The sequence below is a fragment of the Phycodurus eques genome, chromosome 14, assembly GCF_024500275.1.
Source record: "Phycodurus eques isolate BA_2022a chromosome 14, UOR_Pequ_1.1, whole genome shotgun sequence".
Taxonomy (NCBI): Eukaryota; Metazoa; Chordata; class Actinopteri; order Syngnathiformes; family Syngnathidae; genus Phycodurus; species Phycodurus eques.
The window spans coordinates 13,104,831-13,119,326 of NC_084538.1; the positions used below are offsets into that span (position 1 = coordinate 13,104,831).

The 14,496-nt window shown below is 42.7% G+C and overlaps 1 protein-coding gene across 9 annotated transcripts in view; it reads right to left on the reverse strand.

Annotated features, from left to right (window-relative positions):
• The window catches only part of LOC133412675 (ryanodine receptor 3-like), a 113,677-nt gene that overhangs the window by 71,735 nt on the left and 27,446 nt on the right, over positions 1 to 14,496 (reverse strand). For all 9 annotated transcript variants that reach the window (XM_061696219.1, XM_061696218.1, XM_061696220.1 and 6 more), the window contains 15 exons: positions 13,656 to 13,734; positions 13,144 to 13,256; positions 11,280 to 11,379; positions 10,616 to 10,709; positions 9,177 to 9,251; positions 8,694 to 8,850; positions 7,435 to 7,599; positions 6,628 to 6,749; positions 5,806 to 5,986; positions 3,717 to 3,852; positions 2,875 to 2,970; positions 2,583 to 2,701; positions 2,335 to 2,468; positions 612 to 853; positions 304 to 496 (listed from right to left, as the gene is read on the reverse strand). In XM_061696219.1, coding sequence (XP_061552203.1) covers positions 304 to 496; positions 612 to 853; positions 2,335 to 2,468; positions 2,583 to 2,701; positions 2,875 to 2,970; positions 3,717 to 3,852; positions 5,806 to 5,986; positions 6,628 to 6,749; positions 7,435 to 7,599; positions 8,694 to 8,850; positions 9,177 to 9,251; positions 10,616 to 10,709; positions 11,280 to 11,379; positions 13,144 to 13,256; positions 13,656 to 13,734 — 2,006 coding nt within the window. The remainder of the gene's footprint in view (positions 1 to 303; positions 497 to 611; positions 854 to 2,334; positions 2,469 to 2,582; positions 2,702 to 2,874; positions 2,971 to 3,716; positions 3,853 to 5,805; positions 5,987 to 6,627; positions 6,750 to 7,434; positions 7,600 to 8,693; positions 8,851 to 9,176; positions 9,252 to 10,615; positions 10,710 to 11,279; positions 11,380 to 13,143; positions 13,257 to 13,655; positions 13,735 to 14,496) is intronic.

The following is a 14,496-nucleotide window of genomic DNA, read 5'->3' on the forward strand; positions in this document are numbered from 1 at the left end:
GCCAGTCCCCATGCAAAACTGCCTGAGCTTGAAATTGCATTTGTGCAAGTCAATCACACTATCTGTGGTCGCCACAGCAACAGAAGCAAATACAGGCCAGCCAGCCAATTTTAACTGTCTCCAATCTGAAGGCTTTGAGGATGCATGCATGCAGGAGGTGGATTAGATGGACTTCAAATACGCAGGGTTTTGTGAGAGGGGAGTGGATGTCTGCCTGTCTCAACTCATTGTGCTTGTATGCACTCATCATGCATGAGTGTGGTGAGTGTGTTTCCCTGACAAAAACAAATAATGAAAACTCACTTGACACCCGCAGAGAAGCTGACAACAGGGAAAAACAGTCCGTCCGTGTTGAAGTTTTCAAACATGCCCTGAACGGGCTGTCCGTTGATGCGGAAAGAGATGCTGGGAGCTCCGAGGTCGAGGCAACAGCTCACCACATCCTCTAAGGTGAGGATGTGCTGGTTGAGGGATGCAACCGCCCGGGGGATGCGACCTAGGAAACATACTGATATTGTCCCTGCAGGGTTCTGGTCCTGTCTAAACTCTGCTAATGTTGTATGCATGAGGTGTGTCGGACAAACACACACACAAAAACACAATGATCCCACCTGACCAGAGGTGCAGGCCATCAAAACCATAGGAATAGAGGTCGTCTCCCACGCCGTTGCCCCCCCAGCCTTCACCTCCTCCAGGGTAAGGTGCGTAGCCTTTGGTGTTAGCCCAGCCTACTCGTAAGTGAGAGGGTTCACTGGTCACGAAGTGGTCCACCTTGTCAATCATAAGCTCGTAGTACCACTTCTTATACTGAGCTGAGCCCTCGCTCACACCGAGGAAGATGTTCGGTCTCATACTAGCAATGGGGGGAAAAAACGTAAAAATCCCACACAGTCACTTTCATTAATTATGTTTTTCATCAGAGCTAATTAAAAATGTAATGCTTTACTTGTTTTGGCAAATGTCTCAAAAAAAATAGATAGCTTAAGGCAGAGCAAAGCAGACCACCTTAGAAGTGTTAAAAGACACCAAATAGATCAAATTTGAATGAATAAAATGATGTCACTTGATCTAATCAAACAAAGGACATTAAATATGTTCGACATTGATAGGCCAAAATGTCTCCTTCCTCACTACAATAATTACTCATGTCAACTTTATGAATCGTTTTAGTAAAACAGTTAAGACCCATATAGAGTAGAATAGCAAAGTTTAAGTTGCATAATAAATTACGAAAGTACCAATGGAAAAAAAATCGGTTTAATTAGTTTTATTTTTCTGTTGATTATTTTGTAACATTTCACAAAACCTGATTTTCATAAAATCCACAATATTTTGGTGCAGATCTGAAAAAAAGGATCCAGGATTTTTTTGTTTGTCTCTTTAATTTTACATGATTACTTACAAATGTTTCCCTTTTCTTAATCTAGTATACAGGGTTCCGATTGGGCCTCATTTGAGTAAATTCCCTAGTACGATTTCTTTCTTTCAAAGGGGTGGCACGGTGTACGACTGGTCAGCACATCTGCCTCACAGTTCTGAGGACCCGGGTTCAAATCCGGCCTCGCCTGTGTGGAGTTTGCATGTTCTCCCCCGTGCCTGCGTGGGTTTTCTCCGGATACTACGGTTTCCTCTCACATCCCAAAAACATGCATGGTAAGTTAATTGAAGACTCTAAATTGTCTGTAAGTGTGAATGTGAGTGCGAAAGGTTGTTTGTTTATATGTGCCCTGCGATTGGCTGACGACCAGTTCAGGGTGTACCCCGCTTCTCGCCTGAAGGTAGCTGGAACAGGCTCCAGCGACCCTAGTGAGGATAAGCGGTATGGAAAATGGATGGATGGAGTTCTTTGCTTCGAATCAAAATGGCCGACTTCCTGTTCAATTTCAGACGTGTGTTCTTAAGACTTTTTTGTGTCTCCTTTTGTGACAGACACATGTTGATTGGTGAAACTGATGTTCGGGAAAAAAAAATATATATATAACTTTGTAGTGGGCGCTACTGAGTGAGTTTTGGGGGAGTCATATTGAGGAACAGGATTCACGCGCTTGCAATAATTAGTGAGATTTAAGGCATGGTGAGGTTCCCAACAGGCGCGTCATTCATCAGAAGAATAATAAAACACATTGATTTCCAGAACGCCATTGCAACACCTGTGTTTGGGCCCTATGGATGCAGTTGTATATCTGTAGTTCTCAAGTTGCTAATCCATTTTAACAGGGTTTGGCCTTGGCAGAGGTCTCCTGAGTGCCATTCCATTTGTAACAGTAACTGCATTAACATCACCTGCTAGCTGGACTGAAGTTTAATTTTGACACATAAAATTGGCTTTCTAACCTTTGGACGTCATTGACCAGCTGGGTTTGTAGCAGCAGGTCTCTCTTGGGTAGCAAGTGATCACAAATGAGGTTTTGATTGGTTCGCACGGCGACGCCATTACAAACACACAGCGAGCATAGCACATCTAGAATCTAAAGGCAGAGCGGTGGTAGGAGCCAGAGAAAAAGGGGGGCAGCAATATCATAAATAATAGCACAGTAGCTCTACTCATATGTCATCTGATATTTGAAGCATGTGCTACTGACCTTGTGGTTGCGTCCATGTTTGTATAGCAGCGATATGATGGACTTGATGTGTCCTTTCTGGATCATGTTGAGAGCCTCTGGGCTCTCAATTAGAATACAGTGCAGAACTTCAAGAATCCCTGCAAGTATTCATTAGTTAGTCTGCAACAGAGTTCACAAAGGATCTACCAGTTCACCCTTAGCATTTATAGTGTATCATTCTCAGAGCAAACAGTGGCATCTTTGATTCAAGTTGGTTAATAATGCAACATACAAGGATGTGCGGTATGTACAAGAATGAACATGAGCTTACCTGAAGAAGACTCCAGTCTCTCCAGCTTGCTAACAAGCCAATCCAAGTTGTTGGAAAACTGAGTGCAGTTGTTCCTGTTTCCTCTGATTAATGCTGCTGCATGACATAAGGAAAGAGTGCATGTTAATTGGACAGAGGAGTAATGCAGGGTAGGCAAATAAAGGCAGACGCGGACAGCAACAAAATTACACTTGATGGCCAACAAAAGTGTAAAAAACAGACAAGCCGAGAACTCACATATACACATACAGTATTTGTACGGACTATCAAAAAGGCAGACAGGCAGGAATTGGACAGAGGCATCCTAAATCCACTTAACACTGTGCAGGAGCAGATGTGGAGGTGGAGGAGGCGGACTGAATGGAAGGATGAGACATGACTGTAACTCTAATACAACCGAGTAAGTAAAATAATCCTATGAAGGACGTAAGCTGAGGGTGAGGAGCAGCTTCAGCATGACAGGATGACAGTCACATTTAGGACACTGGTTGTCCGCATGATCTCCTGTAGAATGCAAAATCTAATACAGATATAAATTATTCCATTTTCCACACATACATCTTTTTCTGTGAGTTAGTTAGTCAGAGATATGTTCCCGTCAAACACAGTTTGTCGTATAGGAGAAAACAGGGTCATCATTCCTGTGTCAGGTCACTGAATGTATGAGCTATCACAGATGAGCAGAACATGTAAGAGTTTGCAAGTTGACCCCTCTAAATCCTCACAAGCTTAGAATCAATCCCTAGTGTGCACAGTCAGTAAATCGGGGGTTATTTAGCACGGCTCTATCCGGACACCGCATTAATCACAGCAAATATTATTATATTATTATTAAAGCTTACCCAACAGCTCATAAAGCAGGTTGAGAATGTCTTTCCAAGCTTCTCCGGCCTCTGGCCCAGCACACTCCCCAAAGTGAGCCACACTGTTGTAGACATTCAGACGGTCTATGCAGTTGGACACAAGTGTCAGCATGCCCTACAAAATGAAGCCAACCAATTTGTTGTCCAAAATAGTACACTTGAGACATTTGCTTTTATCTATCTCCATAGCCTGAAATTTGGAGCCGGAGCCTATCCCAGCAGACTTTGGGCGATAGGCGGGGTACGTCCCGGACTGGTCGCCAGGCAATCACAGGGCGCATACAGTTTCGACAAATTCACATCTATATTCAAACTTATGTGCAGTTTTGAATCTTCAATTAAAATAACATGCATGTATTTGGAATGTGGGAAAAAGCCAGAGAAAAAGCCAGAGAAAATCAACGCAAGCAAGGGGAGACCATGAAACCTCCACATGCAAGATGAGTAGGCCAAAGAAGTAAGACCACTAAGAGTGTGCATGCTATACAACCACATCAAGATACATTAGATAATTCTTAATCAATCAATCAACAAATAAACTATACAGTATGTATGGATCTATCTGTCTAGAAACACATCACATTCACACATTAACATCTAATAAGGTAGCGTTGCAATTATAAAGGTAATCCCCTATGGCTTGACTCTTGTCCTCTTTGGTGCTGGTGTCATGGTGATTTATGCTACACGGGAGTATCTCCAGTGATCAGCTATGCTAAACGCACCAAATGGAAATGGCTGATGATTTATAATGCCAGGAAAATTCCAGAGTCAGCTGTCTAGAGTGACAAATTGACCTTGCGGGTGTAAAATAAAAGGGGTGGATCAAAGATTACTCTTACAGGATAGAAGATGATGAAATCTGCCCAATTTTTACATTGTATGCCAATAATTTTTTTTATGTTTTTGATACGGTGATATGATTATTTGGTTGTTGTGGCCCATCAGAGTTAAGGAGGGATTGGATACTTAATGTTACTGCCCTCCCCCTCTCAGCTTGCAGCTGACATTTGGTAATTGATGAAAGCAATTTGGGTGCTGTAGACTGCACAAAGCATCGGTGCGTTCGTGCCAGCCTCGCACTGTACCGTAGCTGCTGACGTCTTATAATGCACTGCCTCCATCCATCCAGCCATCCATTTTCTGAGCCGTTTATCCTCACAAGGGTCACGGGAATATTGGAGCCTATCCCAGCTATCATCGGGCAGGAGGAGGGGTATGCCCTGAACTGGTTCCCAGCCAATCGCAGGGAACATAGAAACAAACAACCATTCGTACTCACATTCACACCTACGAGCAATTTAGAGTCTTCAATTAACCTACCATGCATGTTTTTTGAGATGTGGGAGGAAACCGGAGTGTCCGGAGAAAACCCATACAAACAGAGAACATGCAAACTTCACACAGGCGGGGCCAGGGATTGAACCCCAGTCCTCAGAACTGTGAGGCAGACGCTCTAACCAGTTTACCGTGCCGCCGCACTGCCTCCAATCACACAAAATGTTATTGAAACTCACGACACAACACATGCATTGTTCCCATTCCTTATTGGTGCAGCCACTTAAGTAAAATTGCTTAGCACGTCTTTCTTGAAGTACTCCGGCTTCCTCACACATTCCAAAATCATGCCTGTTAGGTTAATTGAAGACTCTAAATTGCCTGTAGGTGTGAATGTGAGTATGAACTTTTCTTTGCAACAATGTGCTCTGCAATTAACTGGTGACCAGTCAAGGATGAACCCTGCCTCTCGATCAAGTCAGCTGGGAAAGACTCCAGCTCACCCGTCACCCTAATGAGGACAAGCTTTGCACAGCTGGATACACTACAAGAAAAAAGTATTGGAACACTTGGCAATTGGACCTATGTGTGGGCTAGTCAAGTTCTTCCACACCAAACTCACGCAACCATGCCGTTATAGACCTAGGTTTGTGCACTGGGGCATAATATTGGTTATGCTGGTGTAAGTGTCTGTTAAGATGAACAATACAAATCCGTGGACACTGAGGTTTACCAAAACGTATATATGTATATGTGTACATCAATGTTTTCCTGGTGTGCTAAAACTCACTTCCTGTTTGAAAAGATTCTGCCTGTTTTTGAGGGAGCGTAGCTTGATCTGCCGCTCTTCATGCTCCAGCTCAGCGTCAGGGAGCTGAAAGTAGGTGATGAGGTCATTGAGGGTTTGGAGCACCTCCTCAATGGGCAGAGCCACAAGTGCCTTGTTCTTCAAACCCAGACAATCCAGATCTCTGGCAAAGAGATACAAACGTGCAGAATCTTGATCTTGTGTATACAAAATAATTACCATTGATTAATAAGCCCACTTAATGAAAATGGGCTGTGATAACAAACATGATGTTTAAGCCTGCGGGTGCATCCATACTAAAATGCTGATTTCCGCTGGCTGGCTAAAAATAGCTGCTGACGTGTGCATGGGAGGGGGTTGAGGGGATTTGTGTGTCACCACCTCAGGCGAGGCTGACACACTCTCACATGTTTCCACCATGAGTGTTTACAATTCCACACATGGGAAACAAGATGCGTGACTTGATGACAAATAAAGGTAATCAGTGCATTCTCTTACACATTCCCCTGCTTCCTTTCTTTTATTGAGGACCATATGCGGACGGGCCGCATTTCCTATTTGGAAATGAATGAATGGATGACTGACTGAGCTCTTTGATGCTGTGTGACGTCACAGCTTAATTCAAATATTTTTACAATCTGGAGGAGTATTACATAATGACTTGGAGCACTGAGCAAACATTTGTGGGAAGAAATTTTAAAGTTCATCACCAGGATAATCTGCAACATACCCTCATAAAACCGGCACATGTGCAATTTGTTTCATAAATTGAGTATAATATGACTCAGAAGCACCTTCACATACCTGATGAATCTGTTAAAGAGAAGCGTGGTGTTGCGGATGATGCGCGCTGCTCGAGATTCCTCATGTTGACAGCGCTGCAGAGTCAAGCCGTCGTCCATGTGACCTTCGGAATGTAGACACGCCTTGCAAAGGGAGAAATTAACGTGAGAAATTGTCATGATGAGGAAAAGCTTTTTAATGGCGGGGATGTCAGAATGTCTAGCTTTGTTTAGATGAGGGGGCACAATGTCATCTATTCTCATTCACACCTCTATGTATCCTAAATGATTTACATTTGGTCAAGGCTGAGATATAATCTAATAGACATTTTAATCAACTCATTATCCGACAGATAATTATCTTGTCCACAGAATTTCATTCATTTATTAATTTTGTGGCGGCACGGTGGCCGACTGGTAAGAGCGTCAGCCTCACAGTTCTGAGGACCCGGGTTCAATCCCCGGCACCGACTGTGTGGAGTGTGCATGTTCTCCCCGTGCCTGCGTGGGTTTTCTCCGGGCACTCCGGTTTCCTCCCACATCCCAAAAAACATGCATAAATTGGAGACTCTAAATTGCCCGTAGGTGTGACTGTGAGTGCGAATGGTTGTCTGTTTGTATGTGCCCTGCGATTGGCTGGCAACCAGTTCAGGGTGTACTCCGCCTCCTGCCCGATGACAGCTGGGATCGGCTCCAGCACGCCCGCGACCCGAGTGAGGATAAGCGGCTCAGAAAATGGATGGATGGATGGATTCATTTTGTGTGTTTCTGTCGGCTGTACATTCAACATTGCAGACAGAATGGTGTGTGCATTAGTTACTACACTCACTCGTCTTTTGAGAGGACCCAAACGTGCAGATTTGACATCAGGTGCCTGGTAGGAGAGCCACAGCCCCGTGGCCACGTGCATTATGAAGCTGAGCGAGTCTCCATATTTAATCTCTGCTACACCCATCCCCTCAATGTCCCGCTTGGGGCTCTGCTCAAGTTTTTCCTGTACGGGGGAGGACAGAAAAAATGATGATGATGTCAAATGTCAGAGCTGTCAGTGCAAAACAGGCTATAAATGTTTATACACAAACCGGCCATAAAATTATGACCACTTGCACAATATAATGATGTCCAACTAAAAAAAAAAAAATCTGCCTTTACAGAGATACCTGTATTAATGTTTAGTTTTGATTCACACTTTCAGAGTTAGCTGGGTTAGACCCCTTAGAGGCCTTATTCACCTGTGACCACAATACCTTTGTCTAAATACAGTCTACAAAACACAAGCAGACCATCTTATTGCTCTATGCATTACAGAGGAAGGGTTGCGTTTCTTTTCCATTAAGATCCGACATTACTCTAGCCTACACAAGTGTAAAGTTTTGGGGTTGTGTAGTGGGGTGGAAAAGACAAGCGGCGGAAAGCCACATCCACGCAAGTGCTGGGATTTCACAAAATACTCATCATGTATTCAAGCTGCAACTCATTGCTCATATTTGAACCAAAAAAAAAAAAAAGAGAGACCACATATTACGTGGCGTTACGGAGTGAGTTAAGGGACAAAAGAAAAGAGGAGCTATATCAAATCTGTATATATATTAGGAGGTGTCCTCATCAACAGACGGCAGTCTGTACAAGAGTTCTACCCGATGACAGTCACTTCTAGGGTGCACGGTAAGACCTTACCCAAACAACCTTTAAAGGCTAGGGTCCAGTGATAAATGAATGCATTCAAGCTTGAACCCCACACTGGGAAGGGTCGCTAATTTGCACCAATCACTAGCTATAATGCTATCTTTTATCCCATTAAACAGAGTCGAATGGTAAATTTAGTCAGTGGCGGCAAGTTCATCTAAATTAACCTGGATGCTAGCTTCTGCTCGTTCAATCATGCTTCTAATTTTCATTGCCCTTGAAAAATTATGATTTCCCAGTCCAATGTGAGTGGATTGTTCTTTTGCGAATCCTTGGTGGTGATCCTTTGCGGCTGTCTCTCAATGGAGCTTATTTAATTAGCACGTGTGCGACAGTTGATCCTTTGTGATAGGGGTCACCATGTAGAGTAAAAACATGCATGTTTGTGTGGCCTTGCCTTACCTTAGAAGCTCTGAAGCAGAAGGCAGTTGAGATTGTGTCAGACCTCTCACGGTCCTGAAGCACCAAGCCCCGGTCCTCAGTCAGGGCCAAGTAGTGACCAGTTGTCAGGTGCCGCAACCGGAAAGGCTGACCCCAGCGGATGTGGCTCCCACTCCAGCTACATTGCAACATGTGCACACACACAAAGATGTCACGAGAATCTGGGTAATTTGGATTTCATTTTACAAGCCCTGACACCCTAATATGCACTAATTAGTCAATCTGAGTATTATTGCCAGCTCTTAATTATCAAGAGTGTCGTGCGATTAGGTAGAATAATTAGCAAATGGCTGAAAACTTTGACTAATTATGCTATTTAATCATACACAGAGGCTGGAAAAAGCAAGAAAGCAACAGCAACAAGAAAAGACAGGATTGACAAAAAATAATTATAAAATTAAAAAAAACAATAAAATAGGAATGAGAAAATTGTTCACAACCCACCTGATCCGGAGTGGCTCCAGCCTCCATAACGACCTCGCCTTTGCACCAACTTTGCCTATCTCATAGTTGACTATCCTGTAAACAGAAGAGACGCATTAGTTGGTAATGGGACTATGAATGTTTTAAATGGCCAGACGCCACTATACAGTCAAGGTCATCCATCCTATGTGACACAAAAACATCCGTTTGCTGTCATCTGTCACACAGATAACCACTGGGAGGATGCTTGACACATAAACCCATGAACAATAAAGCCTGGCTTGTAGTGATTTGCTGAAAGGTCTGTTCAAAGAGAGACATGCACCCCAAGATAAGCCACAGCAATGCCCTCTATCAAGGAATAATACCAAAGACTTGGCTCATCACTTCGAGTGACATCTTAGAGAGAAATGTATGAAATGTATGTTCTCCTTCTGTGAAATTTCAAGGGCACAAAAGGAGGAGAAGCCAAAAATTTAAATTACTATTCAATACTGCTGCCCACAATTGCCATGCTTTCCTCTAAAAATAGACTCAGTGTGTGCATGTCTGTGTGAATGTGTGCCTGGGAGGAAGATACATACACAAACACTCATATATGTTGGTATCGGGACACTTGGCCATACGTTGTACTGGAAATCTTTCAACAAGATGTTGATCATCTGTCTGTGGTCATTTTTCTGCATTCATCCTTCACATTTGTGAAGTCATAGATCATCTGATGCTGGATGCAGAGGCGCCGCTAGGGATTTGGGGCCCAATGAAAAAATTATCACAATAATGCTATAAATGGAAAATAATATTTTCTAGGGTCCCTAGTTGTCAGTCAGTGGCCATTAGAATTTCTCTCCCTTACACAGGCACCCCTTGGTTGGATGAGAGGGCGCTGCTCACATTTTCTGTTCTAATTCATCAATAAAGGCGTTTGATGGAGTTGAGGTCAGTCCTGGACCAACTCTGTGGCTTTGACCCACTTTCAACTCAGCGTGCCATATTTTTCATCCCATAATGTCAATCCCTTCTGTATCAGCAGCAGTCCTATGAGAGTTTTGATGGTCAGGGTGGCAGGATTGCTCATCTTTAAGGACTCGGTCTTTGGAGCAGGAGGTCACAGGCCCAGCTGTGGACAAAAATTGTAAAATGGCAACTACTTGTTGTAGAGATGCTCGTCAACTTGCTGGCTACTGTCAATGTGCCCTTGAGCAAGACACCGGAACCACACCACACATCCCCATCTCAAGTGGTGCAGCATTTGTTGTGCACCTCTTTTCCTCTGAATCTCTCCTCGCATACCTGCCTGCGTGCTATCTAATACTCCGTGTGGTGCGAAACAAATATACAACAGAGTGTGAGTTCAAATCTTATGAGGTCATAATGACTACGCTCTTGGTCATCACCTGTGCGTGACCTGCAAATTACGTCAGAACACAAGCAATAGATCGCTTTGTTTTACTTCGTACCTCTGCTGCTCTTCACTCTGGTCTGAACCAGGGATGGTCACCACCTCGTCATGCCCATGAAATAGTCGCATCACATGGCCCCCCAACAGGTAGCCTATAGGAGAATAGGACAGAAATGAAAAAAGACACTTGACCTTCAATGTCTTGTTTTATGCAAAATTGTCACAATGTCTCTCAGAACAAGTGAGATTGCAAAAAGAGAGATGATAAACATGAGACAGTCAGTGCGACTGAAAAGATGGAGAGCGAGAGAGAGAGCAAGAGAGAGAGAAAGAGAGAGAGAGAGAGAGAGAATCAACAAGAAAATTGCAATAAATTTCAGGTACATGGCTCATTTTTAATTATAACTTCATTTCATAAGTAATGCTTTTTGTTTGCCTTTTCTCATTTTGGCATTATTACTTTTGCAATTATTTCCATTGTTATCACAGGTGGTAAAAGGAGGGGCTGGCTGAGGCAACTGCTTCCATGTTATTAAAATAAAATGTAAATAAAATCTAGGTTTTTTTTCTTTCTTTGTTGTTTTCCTTGTTGCTGCATGTTAACAGTATAAGTGATTTATTCCAAGACTGGTAAAATCCAAGGCAATTAAAATGGGTCTTGAAAATGCCCCCCAAAGAAAATAGGATCACGTGATGGCAGGGGTTTTGGCTCAGCGCTCTACCTTCCTCTATGTTGCTCCCAGAGCAGATGGGATGGACGTTCCACAGTGTCTGCATGAAGGATGCGTCCACCTGAATGTTGCCATTGGAGATTGACAAGTGCTGTAGAATACAAGATTGCACACTGTGTTGAATCTCTTCGTGTCTAACGAAACACTAACAGTACATAGGAAGTAAGTAGTTTCAATATTTGATGAAAAAGAAGGGGGGAAATAAGTAAGGTCCAAGATTTACATAATGCAGTACGCTCACCGATCATGTACATTATATATACACTTTTTGTATAAAAACATTCTGCGATAGAACTAGAGTATCACCAACGTCCGGGTAGGCATTCTCTTGTGTCCTTCTGATTTCAGGGTACTGGCTCCATCTGATACAAATGTATGTATAAAAAAATAATAAATAAAAAAATTTCTGCTTTTACAAATACAATAATGTTCCGTTTTGAATGAAACTGTCGGAGTGGTATTCATTTCATGATGTGTTTATTATTGTAGTTGTAGCTTGCAGTAGTTTAGAATTGCACTGCATCATATTAAGAGGCAGTTGTAATATTTGTATTATCATCTCGTGTTTTTAAAAGAGGTAACCAAAATAATAAGAACAGCTCAGTACACGTTTACATGATTACAACCTACCACAACAATAAAAATAATCTGACACTAGGGTCAAACAAAACATTGTTATCCTTGCAAAGACAATTTGTGATACATCTCTTGCATTGGATTAGATTGTAACTAATGTTGTGACTGTAGAGTGTGTATCAGACTCTAGCAAACAAAGTGGGTAGCAGCTGTGTCCTGATCAGACTTTCTCCCCACAGTACTGTGCAGCCCTTAGGAGCTACATGTCCCCACAAACTAAAGTATAGGTGACAGCAAGGACAGATTGCCAGATTGACGTTAGTGACTACAAGGCACTCGCATTATTGTAGGCCACACCCCTTCTGCCACAGGCATGCTGTCACCATCTCCATGGATCACTGAGAATGTGTTCTAATGGTTTCAAGTGTGCAGTTCTATCGTGCAAAGATCAGGGAACAGAATGTGCTGTAATATGGAACAAAGCCTCGCTGAAGGGGGTGACAAGGTTGTGACAATGATGATAACAGCACAGACCTCAACCTCTTTTTAAAAAGCACGGACAGCATAGCAGTATCAATTAAATCGCAACAGCATGAAAATCTTGCAAAAAAGACACGTTTGCAGTTAATGTGACATTTTATCACTTCAAGGAATCTTTTTTGAACACAAAGTGGCACCTCACCACCACTGGCTGTGGTCACCACATTACTTTTCTTGAAGACAAAAAATGATAATAATAATTAATTAAATAATAATAATAATACATAATTAAATAAAAATATTTTAAAATATGTGTATAACTATTTTATATGAGCAGGATAGAAATTACCATAATTTCTCATGTATAATGCGCACCCATGTATAATACGCACCCCCAAAGTTGACCATTTTTACAATGCATGATTTTGCTTGTACCCATATGATCAAATGCTCCCTGTTCAGTGGCATGTCAACGTCTGATTGAATCAAGATCACCAATGTCCATTGCTGGAATTGCTATTTATTTATTAGTATTAGTTGTAGTATTATTGACAATTATTATTAGTTTATTTAGTTTTACATCTCATCCTACCTCTGCAATTTGGAAAGGAAGTTTGCTAAGATTGGTTGCTATCATATTATTACTGCTCCCAAATGTTTTCTTCCAGTTCAGAAAAACATGACGAGTCAACCAATGTTCAACAACTTTTGTTCTCCACACATTCATCGTTCGTGAACACCACTGGTGACCATTTCGAAAACCGTTGTGACGTGAACATGACAAACAAGAGAAACTTACAAGATACCGCTCAGAGGACACGCTGACAAGGATGAGGTCATCACCAATGCGCACCTTCTCTCCTTCTGATCTCTGCTTGGAGGCGGGGTGGATTGTCCACCAACACGCCTCACCTAAAGTGATACACACATTTACATAAATTGGATGGTATATAAGGTGAAACACCCCACTGTTGGCACCCAAATATCAACTCAGGTTATATAAAAAGGGAGAGATGGCACCATTGTAACAAACTTCCTCATTTACTGCAAAGACTGGAAAAACACAACTATGCAAATATGAGCACAAGACTATAAAATGTGTTGGAGAGATGTAATCAGCTCTGACAAAAGAAATACACTTTCAATCCTCAGCACCCTGCAGGGAATATTAACAGTGATGATAAAAAGACACACAGTGAAATTTGCTCTGGAGAAACCAAGAGATGGATCAAGAGGAGGAGGAGGAGGTGTCGAGAGAGAGAGAATCTGTGGAGGATAAAAAAAAATAGTGAAGCTTCTTTTTTTTTGTACCTGTTGAGTCCTCCTGCAGGCCGACATCAAATGACAGCTTATCAGTCTGTGACCTTGATGTCTTCAAACAGGCCAGGTACTGTGGTCAACACACGCAGAAAATCAAGCATTCAATAACCATGTGTGATTGTCCATCCATCCATCCATCCATCCATTAATTTTCTGAGCCGCTTATCCTCACTAGGGTCGCGGGCGTGCTGGAGCCTATCCCAGCTGTCATCGGGCAGGAGGCGGGGTACACCCTGAACTGGTTGTCAATCAGCCAATCGCAGGGCACATACAAACAGACAACCATTCGCACTCACATGCACACCTACGGGCAATTTAGAGTCTCCAATTTATGCATGTTTTTGGGATGTGGGAGGAAACCGGAGTGCCCGGAGAAAACCCACGCAGGCACGGGGAGAACATGCAAACTCCACACAGTCGGGCCGGGAATTGAACCCGGGTCCTCAGAACTGTGAGGCTGACGCTCTAACCAGTCGACCACCGTGCCGCCCATGTGTGATTGTCATATGTTGAAATTTTCCATGACACAGTGCCAACTGCAATAGGATCAGTGGGAACTTCCCCAACAGATGCAACACAAGGTGCTGTCAACAACAAGTTAGCCACAACCACCCCATGCAAATTGTAGGAACCCAGCTTTTCATAATACAGTAAATTATGTGTCTGTGAAATTTAGTATATAGCTGCCAATGGGAAGGGGAACAAATAGCATTTTAGATAACAAATGCTTGTCCTCTACTTTTCCTAGTATGTATGGTAAATGCATGCCATGTTGCAGAACCATATATACAGTAAAAGCCATTGCCATGGCATATATCATATTCTGCTCCTG